General features: G+C 32.6%; 7 protein-coding genes across 7 annotated transcripts; 1 reads left to right on the forward strand and 6 right to left on the reverse strand.

Annotated features, from left to right (window-relative positions):
• Positions 1-2,252: 2,252 nt before the first annotated feature.
• LOC101260433 (protein NRT1/ PTR FAMILY 1.2) lies at positions 2,253-4,566 on the reverse strand. Its single transcript, XM_004238648.5, has 4 exons — positions 4,237-4,566; positions 3,946-4,163; positions 3,309-3,865; positions 2,253-3,236 (listed from the first exon to the last, which is right to left on the reverse strand). Exons 1-4 carry the CDS (start codon positions 4,313-4,315, stop codon positions 2,339-2,341), a joined length of 1,752 nt encoding a protein of 583 aa, XP_004238696.1. The 5' UTR covers positions 4,316-4,566; the 3' UTR covers positions 2,253-2,338.
• A 599-nt stretch (positions 4,567-5,165) lies between these two features.
• On the reverse strand, positions 5,166-7,062 carry LOC101260725 (beta-D-glucosyl crocetin beta-1,6-glucosyltransferase). Its single transcript, XM_004238649.4, has one exon. The coding sequence runs from the start codon at positions 6,643-6,645 to the stop codon at positions 5,305-5,307; it is 1,341 nt and encodes a 446-aa protein (XP_004238697.1). The 5' UTR covers positions 6,646-7,062; the 3' UTR covers positions 5,166-5,304.
• Positions 7,063-8,091: 1,029 nt separating this feature from the next.
• Positions 8,092-10,470, reverse strand: LOC101261026 (protein NRT1/ PTR FAMILY 1.2-like). The gene is made up of 4 exons (XM_004238650.5): positions 10,138-10,470; positions 9,829-10,046; positions 9,190-9,743; positions 8,092-9,106 (listed from the first exon to the last, which is right to left on the reverse strand). Exons 1-4 carry the CDS (start codon positions 10,205-10,207, stop codon positions 8,209-8,211), a joined length of 1,740 nt encoding a protein of 579 aa, XP_004238698.1. The 5' UTR covers positions 10,208-10,470; the 3' UTR covers positions 8,092-8,208.
• A 1,204-nt stretch (positions 10,471-11,674) lies between these two features.
• Positions 11,675-13,878, reverse strand: LOC101261918 (protein NRT1/ PTR FAMILY 1.2). Its single transcript, NM_001320124.1, has 4 exons — positions 13,703-13,878; positions 13,390-13,607; positions 12,755-13,308; positions 11,675-12,669 (listed from the first exon to the last, which is right to left on the reverse strand). The coding sequence occupies exons 1-4, from the start codon at positions 13,770-13,772 to the stop codon at positions 11,781-11,783; spliced, it is 1,731 nt and encodes a 576-aa protein (NP_001307053.1). The 5' UTR covers positions 13,773-13,878; the 3' UTR covers positions 11,675-11,780.
• An 830-nt stretch (positions 13,879-14,708) lies between these two features.
• On the forward strand, positions 14,709-17,735 carry LOC101261620 (protein NRT1/ PTR FAMILY 1.2). The gene is made up of 4 exons (XM_004238652.5): positions 14,709-15,757; positions 15,841-16,058; positions 16,144-16,697; positions 16,780-17,735. Exons 1-4 carry the CDS (start codon positions 15,688-15,690, stop codon positions 17,666-17,668), a joined length of 1,731 nt encoding a protein of 576 aa, XP_004238700.1. The 5' UTR covers positions 14,709-15,687; the 3' UTR covers positions 17,669-17,735.
• A 2,223-nt stretch (positions 17,736-19,958) lies between these two features.
• LOC101250504 (protein NRT1/ PTR FAMILY 1.2-like) lies at positions 19,959-22,315 on the reverse strand. The gene is made up of 4 exons (XM_004239308.5): positions 22,123-22,315; positions 21,832-22,049; positions 21,190-21,746; positions 19,959-21,099 (listed from the first exon to the last, which is right to left on the reverse strand). The coding sequence occupies exons 1-4, from the start codon at positions 22,190-22,192 to the stop codon at positions 20,202-20,204; spliced, it is 1,743 nt and encodes a 580-aa protein (XP_004239356.2). The 5' UTR covers positions 22,193-22,315; the 3' UTR covers positions 19,959-20,201.
• A 945-nt stretch (positions 22,316-23,260) lies between these two features.
• Positions 23,261-25,822, reverse strand: LOC107196795 (NRT1/ PTR FAMILY 1.2). The gene is made up of 4 exons (NM_001320119.1): positions 25,631-25,822; positions 25,331-25,548; positions 24,540-25,090; positions 23,261-24,435 (listed from the first exon to the last, which is right to left on the reverse strand). The coding sequence occupies exons 1-4, from the start codon at positions 25,701-25,703 to the stop codon at positions 23,538-23,540; spliced, it is 1,740 nt and encodes a 579-aa protein (NP_001307048.1). The 5' UTR covers positions 25,704-25,822; the 3' UTR covers positions 23,261-23,537.
• Positions 25,823-25,831: the final 9 nt, after the last annotated feature.

Raw genomic sequence — 25,831 nt, forward strand, 5'->3', positions numbered from 1 at the left:
AAATGACATGGGAATCCCTGATTAGCTTAAATCCATGGACAGCAACACACGAAAATCGGTAAAGTGGGAGTTTACCTTCTTTGGAGCTCGTTTGACCTTGAAAAGGACTTGTTTTGATCGTCAGAGACAATTGGGTCCATAGTTAAAGTCTTAACCGACGTCCATGAAAAATCTCGATAAAATTCGGAATTCTGAATCACCAAATATTCATAGACTATAAGCACACGAAAATCGGCGAAAATTGAAAATTTACCTGCTTCGAATTTCATTTGACCTTGTAAATTAACCGTTTTGACCGTTAGGCCAACAGAGTCAATAGCTAAGATTTTAACGAATGTCAAAATTCATCTTTCCACTATTAATGGGGGAGAATTGTTCTTTTTTACTAAAAGCGCAAAAGAACACTTCATATTCTCTCCATTCATTTTTCTTTCATCAACACATGAAAATAAATAAAAATATTTTTTTTTAATTCTATAATTTTAAATATTTTATTGTGAGAAATTGGAATTAAAAAGATGTACAAAAATTACATTTTTTTTTTAAAAAAAAAATGGACTGATATAAAATTGGTGTTTGCTGTGATCATCAACTTAAAGAAAAAAGGTTCCCACATGTTGAGATTTGTTATGACGAGTAAAGATTTCATTTTAAGACCGAATCATATACATTTTGCTGACTTAATTTTTCGTTCATTTTAAAATGGATAAATAATATAGAATCTTGCGGAATATTTGATACACATAGGATACAACGTCACACAAGACATACTATTGTCAGGACGCAACGTAAGATAAGTGTGTTTATTTATTTAATTATATATAAATTTAAATATTTAATTTTACACACTTGAAATTAGAGAAAATATATATCTACAGAAGTCAAGTTAAATGAAATATTTATATTATATCTTTTATATTTTGTAACAATTTAACTTTTAAATATCAATTTTACGCTTAATGAAATGATTTATAGTCACAAAAACGATATATTCAAATAACTTACTATAGAAAATATTGTATTAAATATGATGTAATTACTATCATACTAAATTTATAAGAAAATATCATACTACTTGTAGTTAATAATTGTGGGACCCATCCACAAGGAAATTGCTCATTCAACTCGTGTCATTTTTTATTTCTAGCCAGCCACAGAGGAGGGTTATAAAACTATGAGCAGCCACCTACTACATTATTGTTGAAATTGTGAAAATGATATAACTCATAGTTAGAGTGGAGAAGTAATTGGTGAAGAATAATTTTTTATTTTTTTTACCATGACTAATAATAATAATAATAATAATAATAATAATAGTTATTAGTGATTGAAAGTTGTAATGCTAATAATTGTAAATGTGGTTAATATAATAGCTAATGAAGGTAGAGAATAATTACGATTCGTGGTGATATATAATAATGACAATTATTATTAGGATTGGGAGGTGTTATGATGATGATTGTAGATAGTGATGGTTAATAATGATGAGTGATAACGATAGTTGTGAATTGATGAACTGTATATCTATAAATATCAAAATTTTATCAGGCATACAAGCTAAGACGAGTGCAATTTCATTTGAAATTCTCGGAGACTACTATTCTAAACTATATATCATTCATGTCTAAATAAGAGAATATATTTAGGTATTCGAAGTCGAAAAGACCTTTTTTTTTTCTTCCAAAAATGCATAAGCCATAGCAAGCCAATTGGTAAGGCTGGAACCATCAAAGACAAGAGCAGTGGCAATAGCAAATTAAATTGAACACAACTTTAAACAATTATAAGGATCCAAAAAGGATTATCACATGAAGTGATCAAGTTTGCTTTTCAAATTAAATTAGATCAATTCAATTAATTGTAAATTTGGAATTATTAATTCCCACTTAGGTTTATTATTTATTAAGAGTTGGTAGTAAATGAGATTTACTATTAATTATATACCCGGTCTACTGTTGTTTGTCATGATTTTTATTTTGAGTTAAATTATAAGAATTTTAATTAATATTTTAAGATGTAAAATAATTTTCGAAAAGAGCAACATGACAAATAAAAGTGGACAGACGAAGTATTAGTTATTATTCCAATGTACTTCCGTTACATACTCCCATTACATATTATTAATTAGTATTATGATTCCAATGTACTTACATTACATATTCCAATGTAGTTTACTCAAATAATTAGAGAAGATCCACGAAATCCTTTTTGTATGGAGATAAACAAAAATTCAGAAAGAAAAATCAAGAAAAGAATAGAACTGTGGTCACACTATTTATTAATAATAAAATAATTAGTACTAATTGCATCATTTAACAATGCACTCCAACATATAACATCAAGATTCATGCAAGAGTCTATAATCACATTCTTTCTCTTTTGCCACATGAGATGACCTACTCCTCCCATCATTGAGAGATTCATAAAATCGACAGACAAGCAGAAAATATAAGAAGTTTAGAAAACTGAAGAAAGAAAGCAACCAGAAAAAGTAATCAATGTGACCCTGGTTAATGTTGCTCGAAAGCCAGCTCGTTTTACCTCCCGTTGATGAAAGCCAATCCACACTACTCACCAGAATACTTCCAAGCAAACTCGACACAGCAGTCCCAACAGTGTACATAGATGAGGCAATGCTGGACATGCTTTTGGGAAATAAAGCGTAGAAAAACTCAACCTGTCCGACTCCATGGGTAGCCTCAGCTACTCCGAGTAGTGCATACTGTGGCACGAACCACATAGCAGACATGTTCACTAAAGCATTTGGATCGTCCTCATGTCCTTCCTCTATTGCCCTTTGTCGTCTTATGCTTTCTGTTATTGCTGACAATGCAATAGACATACCGGAAGCTATTAACCCAATCCCCATTCTGGTAACAGGACTTAGCCCTCTAGGCTGTCCAGTATATTTTGATAGCAAAGGGATCAAAACACGGTCGTAGAAAGCAATCCAGATTGTTAAAGCAGTAATCATAAACACACTGAATGATGCTGCTGGTACTTGTAAGTGAGGGAAGATGTGTCTATCCATCGTCTTGGTTTGAAGCAAGGAAAATGAAAATATATTCATATCCACGAAAATCATGAAACAGGTAGACCACATAGGAAGTGCTTTAATAAGAGCTTTGAGTGATTCAACTTGTTCCACACTACACAGATTCCATGGATTTGAAGCTGATCCATCGGGATTCAAATCTCGTTGAGGATCTTCAATTATGCAAGCTCTATTTAAACACCTATAGCATACAATAAAAACGTATTAAAGTGAACTGCAATATCATATAGCAATGGAAAAAGGTGTCACTGACCTAAAGTCCTTTGATGGAGGCAAGACCTCTGATTCAAGTGGCCAACGATACAATTCATCATAGTTAGTCGATGAAAGACGGGTATTTCTTTTCCTAAAAGCTGCTACAGCTGTTTGAAACAATCCTATAACCAAGTTTTCAGTAGTTTTAGCTTTCACTTTGATATAAAGAGGAGAACCGATTTGGAACGTTAAGACGGACAAAAACATAAGGATAGCAGGGACACCAAAGCCAACTTTCCAACCATAAAGATCTTGAATATAAACGATAAGAGTAACTGCGAGAATCGTTGAAACCCCTGAGCTAGCATAGTACCAATTGAAATAGCTTTCAAGAATCCTTTGGTTCTCGGGGTTCTTTTTATTTTCCAATTGATCAGCACCAAATATTATAGAACAAGGTCTAACAAAACCAGCTCCAATTGACATAAACCCTAAAGACGAAAACAGAACAGCAAGTTGGAGTGTTGTTGGTCCATTACAAACGTGATGGATCTCAGAGCAAGATAAAGACTTGAGTTGTGGAATCATCGCTGTGAGCCATAGAATTATCATTCCCTGTCCATACTTTTGAGTTAAAAATCAAAGTGGACTGACAAACTAAGATATTAACAGATTGAATACATCAAAATACTTACAATAAGAGTGGAGATGGATCCATAGGCAACAGCCCTATACCGACCCAAGTAAAAATCAGCAATAATTGCTCCAAAAAGAGCCAATCCATTTGAAAGTGCATTCCATAGTCCAAGAATACTAGTTCCAGTTGCAGCACTCATGTTATAATATGTCATCAAATAGATTATCATTTTCGATTGTAAACCAAAACTTGCAACCCTTTCAAATGATTCATTCACTGAAACAAATTTTGAAATAATTAGTACTTAAACAATCTAAACAAAAAAAAAAACAAAAAAAAAAAGTGTTACCAATGATAAATGGTATTGTTCTAAGACCACCCTTTCTTGGGTTTTCTTCAACAAATAATAATTCTCTTTCACTCTCCATTTTTACTAACACTTTTTTTTCCTTTTCAGTTTCTTCAACTGATATATGTACACCTTCCTTGCTTTAAATTCGATGATCTAAATTCAGTAAAATGAATGGTCCAGATTTCCATATTATATTAAAATATATTTCGATAATATATCTAGAATATATTATTACATTTTTTATCTTATAATATTAAAATAGACTCAAATGAAATTATTTGTTAGGTGTGAACATCTTAAAGAGGAAAGGAATCCACATGTTGAAGTGTGTAGTAGTTGAAATCGACATTTTAATATAAGACCAAATCAATCAGTTCAAGGGTAGTGTCTGTTTCATTATAAACATTTTTGCTGACTTAATTTTTAAGATGAACAAATTATATTGATATTTTTCTAAATAAATTGAAATTGAGGAAGAAGTTTGTTGAAAATTGTTAATGGTGATAGTTAATAATGACAAAGAACTATATAAAAACGACTCATATATATCTCCACTATCACGAGTCCAATCATCCATATGGCACATGGAGAGGCAGAATGGGCAAGGTAGATGAGGCTTGTCAGTCATTTTAAAATATTGGGCTGTGAGCAGGTCACCCCATGCTATATCAAACAATATTAACTTGATTAACCATTTGATCTATGAATCTTAATTGCTTAATTCGTTGGTTATCTGAATTTCCATCTTATCGGTGAGGATTCAATTTCCCACATCATCGTAATCTTCTCCCCATTTCCACTTCCCCATCCAAAAAAAAAAAAAAGATTAGTTGTTGATCTTACTACCAAAAGCGTTGAACCAAAGTCTACTTCAAATCACTAGAAAATAAAGAGTTTTTTCACAAACTAAACGCTTTTTGTTCAACTTTTGTGTTGGGAGAAATCTATTTTTCTTTATTATATTTACGATAAGTTCAATGACAAAATACAATATTTAAACATATATAAAGTTGAACAAATATAGTGACAAAATACAATATTACTTTGTTAATTGAATCATATGATTCACTTATTACTATTCCTACAAAGTTGAATCAGCTCTTGAGCAGCAACATCCATCTCTTCATCTTTTATAGCTTTTAAATTCTTGCTTATATCTCTTACTTTAGCCCTCAAAATTTCCCCAATTTCCCCCGTTATGACACCTTTAAGAGTTTCCGCGATTTCTCCTCTGTAAATTTTTCCATCATCATCTCTAACAATCTCAACTGCGACTCCCAATTCTACTATCAACCTAGCATTCATTGGTTGATCAAGTTGCATAGGCATGGCAACTATAGGTACCCCAAAATCTATACTTTCCATCGCTGAATTCCAACCACAATGACTTATAAATCCTCCCGTACTCGGATGATTTAGAATTCTTGGTTGTGGTGCAAATTTGTCCAAAACTCTTCCCCTCTCTCCAATTCTTTCAAAAAAACCTTTTGGTAATACATCTTCAAGATTTTTCTCTTCACCTTTCGGAAATCTTACAACCCATATGAAATTAACATTACTTAACTCCAACCCGAAAGCTACTTCTTCCACATCTTCTTTTGACAAGAAATACTCACTCCCAAAGGAGACGAAAACAGTTGAATTCTCATCTTTTGTTCCTAGCCAATCTATTAACTCCATGTCATCGTCCGCCGCGTCATTAGTGATTGAATCTTGAACTAGTGAACCAACTGGAACAACTTTCCAATTTGTCAGTTCAATGCAATAATCAATATATTTGGCTTCTAAAATTTTAGAAGTACTCATCAACATGATTTGCATATTTCCATAAGCTAAACCATCATCATGTTCTTCTCCCTCTTTGTTATGTTTTGACAACGTTTCACACCATCTAACTAGCTCAATTTTCCTGAGATAAATAGCAGGGTAAGGGAATTCAACCTCTGGTTTCTTCGTTAAGTTGAAAAAATACGAAAACACAGCAACACCCGAAGTCAAAAGCTTAACTGCTGGAATGTTTAGTTCAGTAGCCACATCTTCAGCCCATTGCTGCAATATGTCGTAAATCAACAAATCAGGTTTCAGATTTTGCATGATTTTCGAGAAGTTTGGTTTCGACATTTTCAGGGCTCTACGAAGGATGTGATTGAGATTGGGTGGGAGACCATTGGTGGTATGGTAATGAGGAGGAAGTTCGGGTAATTCTGGTAAGTGAAGTTCGATAAGCTGAATCGAATCAGCATACTTTTCGGGGATTTTGTTGATGGTGGATTTGAGATTTATCGGTGTTGAACACAAGTAAATCAAGAATCCTCTGTCCGCAAGCTTCTTAGCTACGTTTAGATATGGAGATATGTGTCCATAAGCCAAAAATGGGAACATCAATACCTTTAAAGTAGTACTCATTGTATGCTTTAGTTCTTTGATTTTCTCTAGAGTGATGAAAGAGGAGCTCTTTGTGGAGTTGGTGACATTGGCTACCTTTATTTATCAAACCAAAGTGTGGTCATCATTTTTGACCATGACATAATGATGACAATTATCATTATTGATTGAGAGTTTGGCTATGTATCAATTGGTCCACTTTGATTTTGAAGTTTACTAATTTGATTTATCAATTATCTATTTATTTGTTATAGAATTATTGAAATATCAATTTATATCATCATCAATTTGATTATCGATTAAATCGTTAAGATTTCACACAATCAAATCCTTTAAAAATTATTTAGAAATAAGTTGACAAATCGAATAAATCATCCACATGTAATAAATAACATATCATATCTTGCTAAATAGCAAACATCAAAATCTTGTAAAAAAAATAAATATTTAAAAAAGTTAGATATAAAAATATGAAGCTAAACATTAATTCAAGATCTTTGTATCTCAAATGACATACATCAGGTTATTTATTAATCCATTAAAAATAAAACAAAATCAAAATCGTCAAACTAAATAGTCTATTATCATAAATGAATATTTTTAAAAACAGTCACATGTGATAAAAAGGGTTTAATTGATTCCTTTAGTTAAAAATTATACGGTAAACAGACACTTTGAATCACATTGAAATTTGTGATTATAATATTGACATTTTATTATATCTGTGTATTGTACTAGACAAATAGAAAGAAAACAAATCTGCCATGACAGAAAGGATCACGTTAAAATTTGTGATATTTTAATACTAGGAGTAATATTATATTATATTGAAGTGTATAATATCATTTTGATCCGACAAATGCATAGGCTCCTCAAATTTCGATTTGGTTTTTCAAATTATTATATTACGAATCGATTTTTAATTAAAATATTTTGATTTAAATTATGATGAGATGCTCATTTATTTTATTATTAAAAGTTTAACTTATTCATACTATTTATATTACAAATTATATTTATTTATATCATTATTTTTTAATAGAAAGATACATTAATTTGATTTTGACATGCTACTTTATGGAGATGTCCAATTCTATAATAGAACCATACACTATTAAAAGAGATTTAATAGTGATATGGTCCTATCATAAAGTGAGCTCCATTCCACAATGTCAGTTCCATCCATATGCTAACTCTTGGTCAGACCCAACTAGGCCTTTATGATTTCCTGGCATTTCAGTAGTTGACCTCATTTATCAGTTACTACTGGACATCGAAAGAACGTATTCTTGAACTTAGTCTTAGCTGATATTTATGCATTCCGATTTTAATTTGTATAAATAAGTACTTTTACTATTAGTATTTTACGTGGAATACTATATGTGTTGTGTGTCTACTAATGTATGTTTCTAAAGTCAAGTTTAAGGAGCATATTTATCACATTTTTGTCTAAGTAAAGTCACAAGATACATAAAAAAATATATGTATAGATGAAGATTGTAGAGGTCTTAACATATGAAAAACTTTATTGTCCAACTCAATTAGTAGTTGTTGGATCATTCAAGGATGCAATACAATATATCATCAAGATTCATGTAAGAGTCTATAATCGCATTCTTTCTCATCAGCCACATGAGGTGATCTACTCATCTCATCCTTCCCAGTATCATAAAACCGGCAGACAACTAGAAAATATAGCAGGTTGAGAAAACTCATAGAAGCAAGCACCCAGAAATGGTAATCCAGGTGACCCTTATTAATGTTGCTCGAAAGCCAGCTCGTTTTACCTCCCCTTGATGTAAGCCAATCTTCACTACTCACCAGAATACTTCCAGTCAAACTCGACACAGCAGTCCCAACGGTGTACATAGCTGACGCGATGCTTGCCATGCTTTTCGGTAATAGAGTGTAGAAAAACTCAATCTGTCCAACTCCATGGGTAGCCTCAGCTATTCCGAGTAGTGCATACTGTGGCACGAACCACATAGCAGACATGTTTACTAAAGCATTTGGATCGTCTTCATGCCCTTCCGCTATTGCCCTTTTTCGTCTTATGCTTTCTGTTATTGCTGACAATGCCATAGACATACAAGAGACTGTTAACCCAATTCCCATTCGGGTAACAGGACTTAGCCCTCTTGGCCTTCCAGTATATTTTGATAGCAAAGGGACCAAAACACGATCGTAGAAAGTAATCCAGATTGTTAAAGCAATAATCAAGAACACACTGAATGATGCTGCTGGTACTTCAAAGTGCGGGAAGATATGTCTATCCATGGTTTTTGTTTGAAGTACAGCAAATGCAAATACATTCATGTCTACAAACATCATAAAACCAGTAGACCACATAGGAAGTATTCTAATAAGAGCCTTGAGTGATTCAACTCGTTCCACACTACATAGATTCCAAGGATCCGAAACTGATCCATCAGGATTCAAATCTCTTTCAGGATCTTCAATCATACAAGCTCTATTTAAACACCTACATATATTCATCATACAATAAACTCTTATTCTAATGAAGTGCAATATAATAAAAATTAGACATAAGACGGAGACACTGACCTGAAGTCTTTTGATGGCGTTAAGACCTCTGTTTCATATGGCGAATGGTAGTAGTCATCACAATCAGTCAATGAAAGAGGGGTTTTTCTTTTTCTAAATGCTGCTACACATGCTTGGGACAATCCTACTAGCAAGTTGTTTGTATCAGTTTTCACTTTGATATAAAGAGGAGAACCGATTAGGAACGTTGAGATAGACAAAACCATGAGTATAACAGGGACACCAAAGCCAACTTGCCAACCGTAACGATCTTGAATATAAATAATTACAGTAACTGCAATCATAGTTGAAACACCTGTGCTAGCATAGTACCAATTGAAATAGCTTTCAATAATCTTCTCATTCTTAGGGTTCCCTTTTTGTTCCAATTGATCAGCACCAAACATTATGGAACAAGGTCTAACAAAACCAGCTCCGATAGACGTAAACACAAAAGATGAAAACAGAACAGCAAGCTGGAATGCTGTTGGTCCATTACAAACATGTTGCAACTGAGAACAGGCCAAAGTCGTGAGTTGCGGAATCATTGATGTTAGCCAAAGAATAACCATTCCCTGTCGAAGAGGAATGTTAAGCCATAACAGATATGGTGGTTTTAAAAAAACATGTTATTCCATTGAAATGGCACAGAAAACTCACAATAAAAGTGAAGATGGTTCCATAGGCAACAGCATTAAATCGACCCCAATAACAATCAGCAATAATCGCCCCAACAATAGCTAATCCACTTGAAAATGCGCCCCATATACCAATAATACTAGTACCCGTAGCAGCACTCATGTTATAATATGTCATCAAATAAATTATCAGATTTGTTTGTGAACCATAACTTGCTATCATTTCAAATGCTTCATTCACTGAAAACAACAAACAAGTGAAAAAACGGAATTATAATTAACACATTGCAAAACGATTCAAGTAAAGAAAATGAAAGAGTAAGAGTAATACTAATGATGAATGGCATGGTTCTAAGACCACCCTTTCTTGTGTTCACTTCAACTTGTGATTCTGTGCCCATTTTCAGTTTCGTTCTCTGTTTCCTCTTCACTTCTCTTCTTGCCTCTAATATATGATTAACAGAGACAAAGAGACAGAGAAAAAAACACTAAAACCCATGCCCACATTTATCACCCTTAAATTTATTGCTACCAAAATATTAAATAAGAATCACGGATTCTCATTCAATATTCTGAAAGCATAGAATTTTCTTAATAAATATGTCAAATTTTATTATAACAAGTAAAATGAAACGAATGAAATATTTTAGATGTGATAATTGATAAATAATTAATGTTATCAATGAATATGTAATAATTTAAAAATGGTCTAGTTTTGTTTTGTCTCACCTAAAAGAGGAAAATACAAAGTGACATGGAGTTAGTTATGTTTGATATTAATTATACTAATATTATCTTTTCTCAATTATTTGATTGATTATATTAAATATGTCGAAGGTCTTAAAATGAAAACAATATTTTTCTCCGACTTAACTTGTGTGACATGTTTTGAATTTTGAGATTTAAGCAAGTTTATTTTAAATCGTAATTTTTTCATATATTTTTTAAATAATTTAATTTGTTTATATTATGACTTATATATAATATTGTTTACATATTATACATATATGTAAATTTTATTTTTAAAAATTAAACTTTCATACTAAACTTCGCTCAAATCTAAATTATTTAAAAATATCACATAAATTAAAATAAAAAAATACTTAATATAGTGAAATAAGAACAATCATAACAATGCACATTAATAATTGTAGCCAACCATGTCAACTCAATATCAATCACAAGGCAATAGCTTATTTAATTCGAGTCATTTTTTTTTATCGGATATTGGAAGCACCATTTCAAGCCCCCCCATTTGACCATGAGTATCTTCTTTTTTTTTTTAGTTAAGAAATTTCAAAATCTATGTTTGTTCATAAAACACATAATAAATAAACACGATTTTTAACTTAACGTCAACAAACAATTGTTTTTCAGTTTTAAATGTACACAAGTAGACACTTAAATTATTATTAAATTGAAAAAATAGATACAAATATCCTACATGACATGATACACATAGGATGTCATTTAGGATTAATGTGTTCATTTTCTTAATTTTATACAAGTTTAAGTGTCTACTTGTGCATGTTCAAACTTTAAAGTCATATCTATGTATTATGCCTTTATAGAATATATTTTTTCTAACTTCAACCATTATAATTATGTAGAACATATTACACGTAGGACATTATATAGATGTGAATTGTCACACAAGATGTATGTGCTTACTTGTTAGATTTTATATAGACTTAAGTCATTGACTGTCACTTAACTTTGTTCGCGTTTTTTACTTTAACCTCTTATCTTAGGTTTGTTCTAATTGAACACATTTATATGTCTACTTGTTTAATTTTATACAAATTTAAGTATCTAGTTATGCACACTCAAAGTTATCAACTCAATACAAGTTAAGTTCAGAGACATACTCATCCAGAATGTATGAAACTATATGAAGATTGTAAAGGTCTTAACATATAAGAACACTTTATTATCTAACTTAATTAACTGTCAAGAATGCAGTACAACATATCATCAAGATTCATGTAAGAGTCTATAATCACACTCTTCCTCATCAGCCACATGAGGTAATTCATCATTCCCAGTCTCATAAAACCGGCAGACCCATAGAAAATATAACAAGTTGAGAAAACTCATTAAAGCAAGCAACCAGAAATGGTAATCCAGGTGACCCTTATTAATGTTGCTAGAAAGCCAGCTCGTTTTACCTCCCCTTGATGTAAGCCAATCCTCACTACTCACCAGAATACTTCCAATCAAACTCGACACAGCAGTTCCAACAGTGTACATAGCTGACGCGATGCTGGCCATGCTTTTCGGTAATAGAGTGTAGAAGAATTCAATCTGTCCAACTCCATGGGTAGCCTCAGCTATCCCGAGTAGTGCATACTGTGGCACGAACCACATAGCAGACATGTTTACTAAAGCATTTGGGTCGTCCTCATGCCCTTCTGTGATTGCCCTTTTTCGTCTTATGCTTTCTGTTATTGCTGACAATGCCATAGACATACAAGAGACTGTTAACCCAATTCCCATTCGGGTAACAGGACTTAGCCCTCTTGGCCTTCCAGTATATTTTGATAGCAAAGGGACCAAAACACGATCATAGAAAGTAATCCAGATTGTTAAAGCAATAATCAAGAACACGCTGAATGATGCTGCTGGTACTTCAAAGTGTGGCAAGATATGTCTATCCATTGTCTTTGTTTGAAGTACAGAAAATGCGAATACATTCATGTCTACAAACATCATAAAACCGGCTGACCACATAGGAATTATTCTAATAAGAGCCTTGAGTGATTCAACTCGTTCCACACTACACAGATTCCATGGATTTGAAGCTGATCCATCAGCATTCAAATCTCTTTCAGGATCTTCAATCATACAAGCTCTATTTAAGCACCTATATATATGTTCATCATACAATAATGTCTTATTCCAATGAACTTGTAATATAATAAACTCAGACAAAAGACGGAGACACTGACCTGAAGTCTTTTGATGGCGTTAAGACCTCTGTTTCATATGGCGAATGATAGTAGTCATCACAACCAGTCAATGAAAGAGGGGTTTTCCTTTTTCTAAAAGCAGCTGCACCTGCTTGGAACAATCCTAATAGCAAGTTGTTTGTATCGGGTTTCACTTTGATATAAAGAGAAGAACCGATTAGGAACGTTGAGACAGACAAAACCATGAGTATAACAGGGATACCAAAGCCAATTTGCCAACCATAACGATCTTGAATATAAATAATAACGGTAACTGCAATCATAGTTGCAACCCCTGTGCTAGCATAGTACCAATTGAAATAGCTCTCAACAATCTTCTTGTTTTCAGGGTTGCCTTTTTGTTCCAATTGATCAGCACCAAACATTATAGAACAAGGTCTAACAAAACCAGCTCCGATAGACGTAAACACAAAAGATGTAAACAGAACAGCAAGCTGGAATGCTGTTGGTCCATTACAAACATGTTGAAAATGAGAACATGCCAAAGTTGTGAGTTGCGGAATCATTGATGTAAGCCAGAGAATAACCATTCCCTGTCCAAGAAGAATGTTAAGCCATAACAGATATGCTGGTTCAAATTTTAAAAAAAATGTTGTTAAATTAGCACAACTCACAATAAAAGTGAAGATGGTTCCATAGGCAACAGCATTATATCGACCCCAATAACAATCAGCAATAATCGCCCCAACAATAGCCAATCCACTTGAAAGTGCACCCCATATACCAATAATACTAGTGCCAGTAGCAGCACTCATGTTATAATATGTCATCAAATAAATTATCATGTTTGTTTGTGAACCATAACTTGCTATCCTTTCAAATGATTCATTCACTGAAAACAATAGCAACAACAATAACAAAAAATTGATATTAGAATTAACACATTGCAAAACAATTTGAAGTAAAAGAGTAGAGTGAGAGTAGTACAAATGATGAATGGCATGGTCCTAAGACCACCCTTTCTTGTGTTTATTTCAGCTTGTGATTCTGTGCCCATTTCCACTGCTATTTTCTGTTTCCTCTTCACTTCTCTTCTTTGCTTTAATATATGATTAGCAGACACAAAAAGAGAGAGAGAAAAAAACACTAAACCCCAGGACCATGTTTATGGCCTTAAATTTATTGCTTCCAAAATATTGACTGAGAACGAGACGTGACAGAGTTACCCTGTAATCCTCTGTCAAACGCATTATAAATTTTGAGATTCAAATAAATCTATTTTTTAACTATAAATTTTTTATATATTTTAAATTATCTATATTGTGACGTAACTTCAATCAAAATCAATTATTTAATTTTAAAAAATAACAAATATCACGTAAATTAAAATAAAAAATACGAAATAAAATAATCATAACTGTGCACGTTAATAATTGTAGCCAGCTGTGTCAAATCAATATCAATCACAAGCCAAAAAAGATTATTTAACTCGTGTCATTTTTTATTGGACATTGAAAGCACCATTTCTAGCCCCCCACTTGACGATAAATATCTTCTTCTTTTTTTTTAAGTTGAATTTCAAGATCTAGGAGTACTTAGTTTACAAAATATTGATTTTTTTGAACTTCAACCATTATATTTATGTATATTTTTCTTTATCAATAATAAGTATACGCATTAATAAAGAGTACAAAAATATTTATTGATAATAGTTATGTTATTAAATTTAAAATTATTAACGTTAAAATGTCATTAAATTTAATATCACTAACATTAATTATGTCATTAAATTCAAATGGTGCTACAATTATGGTCAAACCCATCTATAACTCTTTAAACTTTCAAAATTTTACATAAATACTTTAACTAGGTGATGTTCATTTTAGACACTTCATATAATGTTTTGCTATGTTATTTTCATACTTTTAGCTCACTCATCATAACATAACACGTGTTACACGAATTTTACGCGCGTGAAACTTTTTTTCTTCTTGGAAATAGTTTCTCTCTTCTTCTTCCTCACTCTTCTCTTTGAATAACTTCTCCACCTTCTATACCCAACATCACCACACAACTATTCGAAAAAATTCTACAAAACTTTATTGGATTATATTATAATTCAATTTCTTCAACAAAAGAGTCAATTTCTTTAACAACTTCATCAGAAAAAATGAAGATTGTCATCACTTTTTAAGAATTTGTGACTTTTTTCTTAAAGAAAAAAATCAACTAAAATATTATCCAAATTTTTTGTGTCTATAACAACGAATTTTTTTTTTTTTTTTAAAAAAAAACAAGCTATTACACCGTGTACATCTTCATCATTTAAATAACTATATCTCCAATTTTTTCCTGAGTCTCCATCTTCACTATTTATATAATATTGTTATATTTGTTTCAAGATGCAACTTTAATTTTAAAAAAAAGGAGAAGGAATCAAGGAATGTGACACAAGCAATCAAATGTAAAAGTAAAACTGAGTTTTTTTTTTAAAAAAAAATAAAAATTTCCACATGATACATGTTCATTCATTTATTTATTTATTATTAAAGTTGCACAGTGCACACTACTGCACGTTGTGGTCCCACTTGAATAATTGATTAGCGATAGAATGATTAAATATTGTTTGTTTAAACATTTAATTAAAAGAGTTGTTTCTCAACACGTTACATTTTTTTTGGTTGTCCGCTGTTATATGAACCAGACACACTGTTATGATGAATAAATTTTTAAATTCAACTTAGAAAATAAAAATAAAAATAAAAATTATTGATAATTTAACAGTTATCCAAATTATAATCGTATAATATGCCCCCACTCTACCTCTGTCACGTGTCAATCTCATTCAATATTATCAAACAATTTATCAAAATTTTGTGTTTAATTCTCTTCTCTTTCCCTTTGTCTCTTTTAATCATATATCAAAGCAAAGAAAAAAAAAACTGAAGAGGAAACAGAGAACGAAACTGAAAATGGGCACTGAAATACAAGATGAAGTGAACACAAGAAAGGGTGGTCTTAGGACCATGCCATTCATCATTTGTACTACTCTCACTCTACTCTTTTACTTTAAATTGTTTTGCAATGTGTTGATTCTAATTTCAATTTTTATTTGTTGTTTTCAGTGAATGAATCATTTGAAAGGATAGCAAGTTATGGTTCACAAACAAATCTGATAATTTATTTGATGACATATTATAGCATGAGTGCTGCTACGGGTACTAGTATTATTGGATTATGGGGTGCACTTTCAGGTGGATTAGCTATTGTTGGGGCGATTATTGCCGATTGTTATTGGGGTCGATATAATGCTGTTGCCTATGGAACCATCTTCACTTTTATTGTGAGTTCTGTGTGCCATTTCAATGGAATAACATGTTTTTTTAAAACCACCATATCTGTTATGGCTTAACATTCTCCTTATACAGGGAATGGTTATTCTTTGGCTCACATCAATGATACCGCAACTCACGACTTTCGCCTGTTCACATTTTCAACATGTTTGTAATGGACCAACAGCATTCCAACTTGCTGTTCTGTCTACATCATTTGCGTTTACGTCTATTGGAGCTGGTTTTGTTAGACCTTGTTCTATAATGTTTGGTGCTGATCAATTGGAACAAAAAGGGAACCCTGAGAATGAGAAGATTATTGAGAGATATTTCAATTGGTACTATGCTAGCAATGGGGTTGCAACTATGATTGCAGTTACCACAATTATTTATATTCAAGATCGTTATGGTTGGCAAATTGGCTTTGGCGTCCCTGTTTTACTCATGGTTTTGTCTATCTCAACGTTCCTAATCGGTTCTCCTCTTTATATCAAAGTGAAAACTGATACAAACAACTTGCTAGTAGGATTGTCCCAAGCATGTGTAGCAGCATTTAGAAAAAGAAAAACCCGTCTTTCATTGACTGGTTGCGATGACTACTATCATTCGCCATATGAAACAGAGGTCTTAACGCCATCAAAGGACTTCAGGTCAGTGTCTCCATCTTATGTCTAATTTTATTATATTGCACTTCATTAGAATAAGAGTTTATTGTATGATGAATATATGTAGGTGTTTAAATAGAGCTTGTATGATTGAAGATCGTGAAAGAGATTTGAATCCTGATGGATCAGCTTCAAATCCATGGAATCTGTGTAGTGTGGAACGAGTTGAATCACTCAAGGCTCTTATTAGAATAATTCCTATGTGGTCAACCGGTTTAATGGTGTTTGTGGACATGAATGTATTCGCATTTGCTGTACTTCAAACAAAGACAATGGATAGACATATCTTGCCGCACTTTGAAGTACCAGCAGCATCATTCAGTGTGTTCCTGATTATCGCTTTAACAATGTGGATTATTTTCTATGATCGTCTTTTGGTCCCTTTGCTATCTAAATATACTGGAAGTCCAAGAGGGCTAAGTCCTGTTACCCGAATGAGAATTGGGTTAACAGTCTCTTGTATGTCAATGGCATTGTCAGCAATAACAGAAAGCATAAGACGAAAAAGGGCAATCACAGAAGGGCATGAGGACGATCCAAATGCTTTAGTAAACATGTCTGCTATGTGGTTCGTGCCACAGTATGCACTACTCGGTATAGCTACGGCTACACATGGAGTTGGACAAATTGAGTTCTTCTACACTCTATTACCGAAAAGCATGGCAAGCATCGCGTCTGCTATAGACACTGTTGGGAATGCAGCGTCGAGTTTGATTGGAAGTTTTCTTGTGAGTAGTGAGGATTGGCTTACATCAACAGGAGGTAAAACAAGCTGGCTTTCTAGCAACATTAATAAAGGTCACCTGGATTACCATTTCTGGCTGCTTACTTTTTTGAGTTTGCTCAACTTGTTATATTTTCATTTCATCTGCCGGTTTTATGAAACTGGGAATGATGCATTACCTCATGTGGCTGATGAGGAAGAGTGTGATTATAGACTCTTACATGAATCTTGATGATATATGTTGTACTGCATTCTTGACAGTTAATAAAGTTAGATAATGAAGTGTTTTTGTATGTTAACACCTCTACAATCTTCATATAATTTTTCTATGTATCTTATGACTTTCCTTACGTTCCGCGATAAATATGTCACTTAACTTAATAGACTAACATTAAAATACATTTATTTTTAATTTTTTTTAGATTAAATGGTTAAAAAGTCATTTTTGTCACTTGAATTAGAAAAATATTAGAAAGTTAGTTTCACTTTTTTTTTTCGCTCCGTATCAATTTTAGCAAAAATAAAAAGTAACTTTAATTTGTATCCATAGACAACACTAACTCTAATCTTTAAAATGTTGACCGATACGAAGTAAATGCATGTCCACAATTTTTCTCCAAGTAAAGTCACAAGATATGGCTCTTTTTCATTATCTCTTTTCTCCATTTTATATAAAATTGATGTGTCTAAATTTTACACGTTAAAAAATTGGAAATATAAATGATAGTGAAAGTTTAAATTAAATAATACATTAATATATTATGTAATAAAACATTAAATTATCCTGGTCCACATGCCTCGTCTTATATTCATTACATCCAAAATACTTATCGTATTCAGGAAAATGAATGCTCCAATTTTCTTTTTCTTTTGTCTGATCTTTTTAGTTTATACTGATTTTAATAAAGTAAAAAATGACTTTTAAATTTCGAGTCTTAAACAAAGAATACATAAAATATTTTAAAAAGTTTTTCAGTGGTGTGGTCTTCTATTTGTCATCATTGAAACGTAAGGTTAGAGTTCTCCCAAAAAAAATATACTAAGGATAAATAAATTAAAGAAGAAGGAACCACTCATAATTTATGACTATAAATTTACAGTGATTGATAGCGATAGTGGGGAAAAAATTATGATTTTTGGTGATGATATTTATCATTTTGTTCCCAAGTTGTTACGATAGTAATTATAAATGATTGTTAATAGTGAATGACAATAACGATAGTTGAAAAATGGCTAGTGATGAAAACATTGGTGAAGGAATGAAATCAGTGAATTATCCTTTGAATAAACTATTTAATGATATTAAAACTTTCTTATAGATATATTTAGATCAATTAAGTGGTTAACAACAACAATTTATTCCACAAAGGCATATATAGAAAGAATAGAATGTATCTAAATATTATCTTTACTTTTGCGAGAGATAAAGAAGTTGATTTCGATAGATCATTCATTAAAAAAAGCAAAAAGGTTAAAAAGAAAAAGGATTTAGAAAATAAAATAACAATGTACAAAATACCTGTGACGACAAATATTAATACACAACGGAGGAAAAAAAATTTATACGTGATATCTATATTATATGACTAGATGTAAAATGAACTACTATCTACTACTATTCTTTTATCCTAATCTTCGATCTTTATATTTTTTATTTAGAATCATACTCTCTCAATGAGCTAAACTTATATTTATATCTCTTACCAATTAAGTAATTTAGAGATTAATTATGCTAACAAAATTGTAGCCATCCACGAGGAAACAGCTCATTTACCTCGTGTCATCTTTGATTTGACAGTGAAAGCACCATTTTCAACCAACCACACTTATTGGTGATAAAATTGACAAGACAAGGAGCCCCACCCCACCCCCACCACTCTCCACAAGCCCGCAAAATAGAGATTACGTAAGATTTTCGTATTTAAGATTTTGATATGTGCGTTAAAGTAGTAATTTTACATTTTGCAATTAAATCATTCAAAAAAAATTAAAACTAACTCTAATTTGTATTTATAGCTAAACACAATTTTAAATTTTAAATAGTTGTTTGCAATAAAATTTTAATTTGATTAAGAAATAAATTATAATCACTCATAAAATGTAAAAAAAAAAAATATAATGTGGTTACAATACTATTCTTGCGTTTATAGGGTCGGTCACATCAAGATCATTATAAATATTTCACATATTATTCTTTATATATGCATTAACTAAAATTTAGTATAAAGTAGTATCTAAAAATTTATCTGAAATTGAACTCATCTTGTTAAATTCTACGAAATTTTGATATCTATAAATGCCCTGGTCCTAATCTAAGGCTTGTTGGAGTGCAAGACTTGATAAACTCGAATTGAAGCACTCATAAAAATGAAGCTTCATCTTTGCAAATTTGGGGCTTCAAATTATGAATCTGATTTATGAGATAAGAGATGAAAAGAACAAATTTTGTCTACGTCCCAGTTAGTTTGCTACAAATTTTAATGTAAAAAATAAAAAACTCATGAATTAGTGAAATCTTGAGGTGCGTTGTCAAAAAAATATAATATTTTTTATAAATGCACGAGTAAGAGTTTAGGACAGAGTAGCCTCCGACAACCTTATTTTTTTTTTAAGGTATCAAAAATGCATGTTTAACATTTTTGTCTGAGTAAAGTCACAACATACTTTCAAAAAAATATGTGAAGAGGTCTAAACATATAAAAATATTTTATTGTCTAACTTATTTAGTAGTTGTTGTATCATTCAAAATGCAGTCCAACATATCATCATGATTCAGATAAGAGTCTATAATCACATTCTTTATCTTCAGCAACATGAGCTGAATTACTGCTCCCATTATTGCCAACTTCATAAAACCAGCAGATGAGCAAAAAATATAACAAGTTTAGCAAGTTCAAAAATGTAAGTAGCCAGAAAAAGTAATCAATGTGACCCTGGTTAATGTTGCTCGAAAGCCAGCTCGTTTTACCTCCCGTTGATGAAAGCCAATCCACACTACTCACCAGAATACTTCCAATCAAACTCGACACAGCAGTCCCAACAGTGTACATAGCTGACGCAGTGCTGGACATGCTTTTCGGTAATAGAGCATACAAGAACTCAATCTGTCCAACTGCATGGGCAGCCTCAGCCACTCCGAGTAGTGCATACTGTGGCACAAACCACATAGCAGACATGTTCACTAAAGCATTTGGATCGTCCTCATGTCCTTCCTCTATTGCCCTTTGTCGTCTTATGCTTTCTGTTATTGCTGATAATGCAATAGACATACTGGAGGCTATTAAGCCAATCCCCATTCTGGTGACAGGACTTAGCCCTCTTGGCTGTCCAGTATATTTTGATAGTAAAGGGACCAAAACACGGTCGTAGAAAGCAATCCAGATTGTCAAAGCAATAATCAAGAACACACTGAATGATGCTGCTGGTACTTCAAAGTGAGGGAAGATGTGTCTATCCATGGTTTTTGTTTGAAGTAAGGAAAATGCAAACACATTCATGTCCACAAAGATCACAAAACCAGTGGACCACATAGGAAGTACTCTAAGAAGAGCCTTGAGTGATTCAACTTGTTCCAAACTACAGAGTTTCCATGGATTTGAAGCTGATCCATCAGGATTCAAATCTCTTTCAGCATCTTCAATCATGCAAGCGCTATTTAACCACCTGCAATGTACAAATTATAGATACAGTTCAACTCATATTTTATTGTTTCAGACAAAGTGCATAGCGTTCGAGTAATATGGAGACACTGACCTTAAGTCCATTGATGGAGTCAAGACCTCTGATTCAAGTGGCCAACGATAGTATTCATCACAATCACTCAATGAAAGACGGGTATTTCTTTTCCTAAAAGCTGCTACAAGTGCTTGAAACAATCCTATGACCAAGTTTTCCGTATCTTTAGCTTTCACTTTTATATAAAGAGGAGAACCAATTTGGAACATTAAGACAGACAAAAACATAAGGATAACAGGGACACCAAAGCCAACTTTCCAACCATAAAGATCTTGAATATAAACGATAATAGTAACTGCGAGAATAGTTGAAATCCCTGAGCTAGCATAGTACCAATTGAAATAACTATCAAGAATCCTCCCGTTCTCGGGGTTCTGTTTATTTTCCAATTGATCAGCACCAAATATTATAGAACAAGGTCTAACAAAACCAGCTCCGACGGACATAAACACAAGAGATGAAAACAGAACAGCAAATAGGAATGCTGTTGGTCCATTACAAACATGTTGGAAATGAGAACAGGGTAAAGACTTGAGTTGTGGAATCATTGCTGTGAGCCATAGAATTATCATTCCCTGTCCAAGAAAAATGTTAGAACTTTGTATACAATAACAATTAAAGGATCCATAACTAAAGCAAAAAACGAAATTCACAACTCACAATAAGAGTGGATATGGATCCAAATGCAACAGCTCTAAATCTACCCCAATAATAATCCGCAATAATTGCACCAACAATAGCCAATCCATTTGAAAGTGCAGCCCATAATGCAAGAATACTAGTACCAGTCGCAGCACTCATATTATAATATGTCATCAAATACATTAGCATGTTAAATTGTAAACCATAACTTGCTACCCTTTCAAATGATTCATTCACTACAAAAAAAAAAAATTGAAATAATTAGTACTTAAACTAAAATAGTAGTAGTAACAAAAGAAAAGGAATTACCAATGATGAAAGGCATAGTTCTAAAACCACCCTTTCTTGGCTTCACTTCAACTTGTGTTTCTATGCCCATTTTTTCACTTTGTTTCTCTGTTTTTGCACTTCAATGGCTTTATAATATGAGTGGGAGAAAGAGTAGAAACAATAAACCACATTCCCAGGTGATCAGGTCCATGCTCCTTGCCTGAAATAACCATAATAATTTGTTCCATATAATGGCTACATTTAAAAAGATCACAATATTCTTATTTACTATCATGCATTTGTTTCTCCCAACACTTATTCCCAAAAAACTATCAGAATTACTATTCCGATCCATCTATCTCAATTTATTTGACACATTTCAATTTTTAAGAGCCTAACAGTTTAAATTTGGCTGAAAATTTATGTATTTGTAAACTATGTAAGTACTATAAGTCACAATAATAGACAATTCAAAATATTTAAAAGATACTCTGTCCAACAATAGTTGTTCATTATCGACTTGATAAACCCCTTAAGAAATTATAAATAGAAAAATAAGTTTTACTATATTACCATTTAAATATAATAAATAACATGTGTTGAAAAATTAACTATAATTAATGATAAGGATAAATTAGAAAATAAGCGTAAAAGTATTCATTGATTTCATAAAGTGGACAAGTATTGTTGAACATTTCAAAATAGTATAGTGGACAACTATTGTTCGACCGAAGGAATATATGAAAAAATTACGACATAGAAAAAAAAGATTGTTTCCTTAATGAAATGTTTCTTTTATGTTTTTAAAAAAATCTTTATTTTTTAGTACGTTATTACTACTATATATAAGAGGCTAGGGAAGTAGTTGTTCGTCCTAAGTTTTTCACTTTCTTTACATTCATCCATCTTTCTTATGAAGTCTTTTAAGGGTCTGGAAAGTCATTACGTGATTGAAATTTGTGTAATTATTACTTTGATAATTTAATAGTTAATACTATTGACGTAATATATCATAAATATAACAAATTATTGTTGAAAATAAAATGATAACTGAAAAGAATAAATAGGAAGATAATGAGGTACTGAATTGAGTAGATGCATAGTTAATAGTTTACCTGAGTTACTAACAACTAATGACCATATTCAACTACGAATACAAGTAATTGAGCATATAATGTCATCAAATGACAACTCAAATGCTGCACAACATATGCTTCAAACGTGCAGCTATAAATTTGACATTTCTCATTAGGAATTATGCACTTTAAAATACTATTAAGATGCTTAAAATCCAACAAGTACCATTTTCTTAAGCCTACATTCGACAAAAGACAATCTGATATCCAAAATTTTGTCTGAGGAAATTCACAACATACTTCAAAATATATATGAAAACACTCTACTGCCTAAATTAGTTGTAGTTGGATCATTCAAGGATGCAGTACAACATATCATCAAGATTCAGATAAGAGTCTATAGTCGCATTCTTCCTCATCAGCCACATGAGATAACCTACTGCTTCCATCATTCCCAGTTTCATATAACCGGCAGACCATCACAAAATAGAAAAAGTTGAGCAAACTCAAAAAAGCAAGTAGCCAGAAATAGTAATCCAAGTGACCCTTATTAATGTTGCTAGAAAGCCAGCTCGTTTTACCTCCCGTTGATGTAAGCCAATCCACACCACTCACCAGAATACTTCCAAACAAACTCGACACAGCAGTTCCAATAGTGTACATAGCTGACGCGATGCTAGCCATGCTTTTGGGAAATAGAGAGTAGAAGAACTCAATCTGTCCAACTGCATGGGCTGCCTCAGCCACTCCGAGTAGTAAATACTGTGGCACGAGCCACATAGCAGACATGTTCACTAAAGCATGTGGGTCGTCCTCATGCCCTTCCTCTATTGCCTTTTTTTGTCTTATGCTTTCTGTTATTGCAGACAATGCCATAGACATGCACGAGACTAATAAGCCAATTCCCATTCGGGTAACAGGACTTAGCCCTCTTGGCCGTCCAGTATATTTAGATAGCAAAGGGACCAAAACACGGTCGTAAAAAGTTACCCAGATTGTTAAAGCAATAATCAAGAACACACTGAATGATGCTGCTGGTAATTCGAATTGAGGGATGACATGTCTATCCATGGTCTTTGCTTGAAGTACGGAAAATGAGAATTGATTCATGGTCACATAGATCATAAAACCAGTCGACCACATAGGAAGTACTCTAACAATAGCCTTCAATGATTCAACTTGTTCCAAACTACAGAGATTCCATGGATTTGAAGCTGATCCATCAGGATTCAAATCTCGTTGAGGATCTTCAATCATGCAAGCTTTATTTAAGCACCTACAACGTACAATAAAATATTATGCCACTGAATTGACTGTCATATAGATATTGAGTAATATTGACAATAGAAATGCCACTGATAAAAAGATGGAAGCACTGACCTGAAGTCATTTGACGGTGTCAAGACTTCCGATTCAAGTGGCGAACGATAGTAGTTATCACTATCAGTCAATGCATGATGAGTATTTCTTTTCTTAAAAGCTGCTACAGCTGCTTGAAGCAACCCTATGAGCAAGCTTTCTTTAGCTTTCACTTTAATATACCAAGGAGAACCAATAAGGAACATCGAGACGGACAAAAACATGAGGACAACAGGTATGCCAAGGCCAATTTTCCAACCAAAACGCTCTTGGATATAAACGACAGTGGTAACTGCAAGAATAGTTGAAACCCCTATGCTAGCATAGTACCAGTTGAAATAGCTATCAACAAGCTTCTTGTTCTCGGGTTTCCCTTTTTTTTCCAATTGATCAGCACCAAACATTATAGAACAAGGTCTAATAAAACCAGCTCCAACGGACATAAACCCGAAAGATGAAAACAGAACAGCAAGCTGGACTGCTGTTGTTCCATTACAAACATGTTGGAACTGAGGGCAGGGTAAAGACTTGAGTTGTGGAATCATTGATGTGAGCCATAGAATAATCATTCCCTATCAAAAGAAAAAACCCTCTTGTTGAAATTGTGAAATGGCACAGCTCACAATAAGTAAAGAAAATCACTGGCTGAAGCCATTCGTTAAAAGTTTGGCTCATTTATGTCATATATTAATGAATCAAAATGGATCTCACTCTAACATTAAGTGAAAAAAACTATTTTTTTGTTACAAATTGCACAAACAAATTAGAATTAACTAAACGAAGCAATTTGAGTCCAGAGAATAGCAACTCACAATAAGGGTTGAAATGGATCCAAATGCAACAGCCTTAAAGCGACCACAGTAAGAATCAGAAATAATGGCTCCAACAATGGCTAGTCCATTTGAGAGTGCAGTCCATATTCCAAGAATGCTAGTACCAGCAGCAGCAGTCATTTTATAATATGTCATCAAATAAATTATCAAATTTGCTTGTAAACCATAACTTGCTACTCTTTCAAATGATTCATTCACTACAAAAAAATTAAAAAAAATTAATAAAAATTAGTACCTAATGAATACCAGCAATTTGAAGAACAAAAAAAAAAGAATTACCAATGATGAAAGGCATGGTCCTGAGACCACCCTTTCTTGGATTTTCTCCAATTAATTGTGTTTCTTTGTCCATTTTCTATACAACTCTGTTTCTCTGTTTTTCCTCTTCTCTTCAGTTCACTCAAATATGACCATAAGAGGGGCTAGGTGGGATATGCACCATTTTAATTTAAGCACACCATTTTTTGCTCAATTTTGCCA

This window comes from Solanum lycopersicum, chromosome 5 (genome assembly GCF_036512215.1).
Source record: "Solanum lycopersicum chromosome 5, SLM_r2.1".
NCBI lineage: Eukaryota > Viridiplantae > Streptophyta > Magnoliopsida > Solanales > Solanaceae > Solanum > Solanum lycopersicum.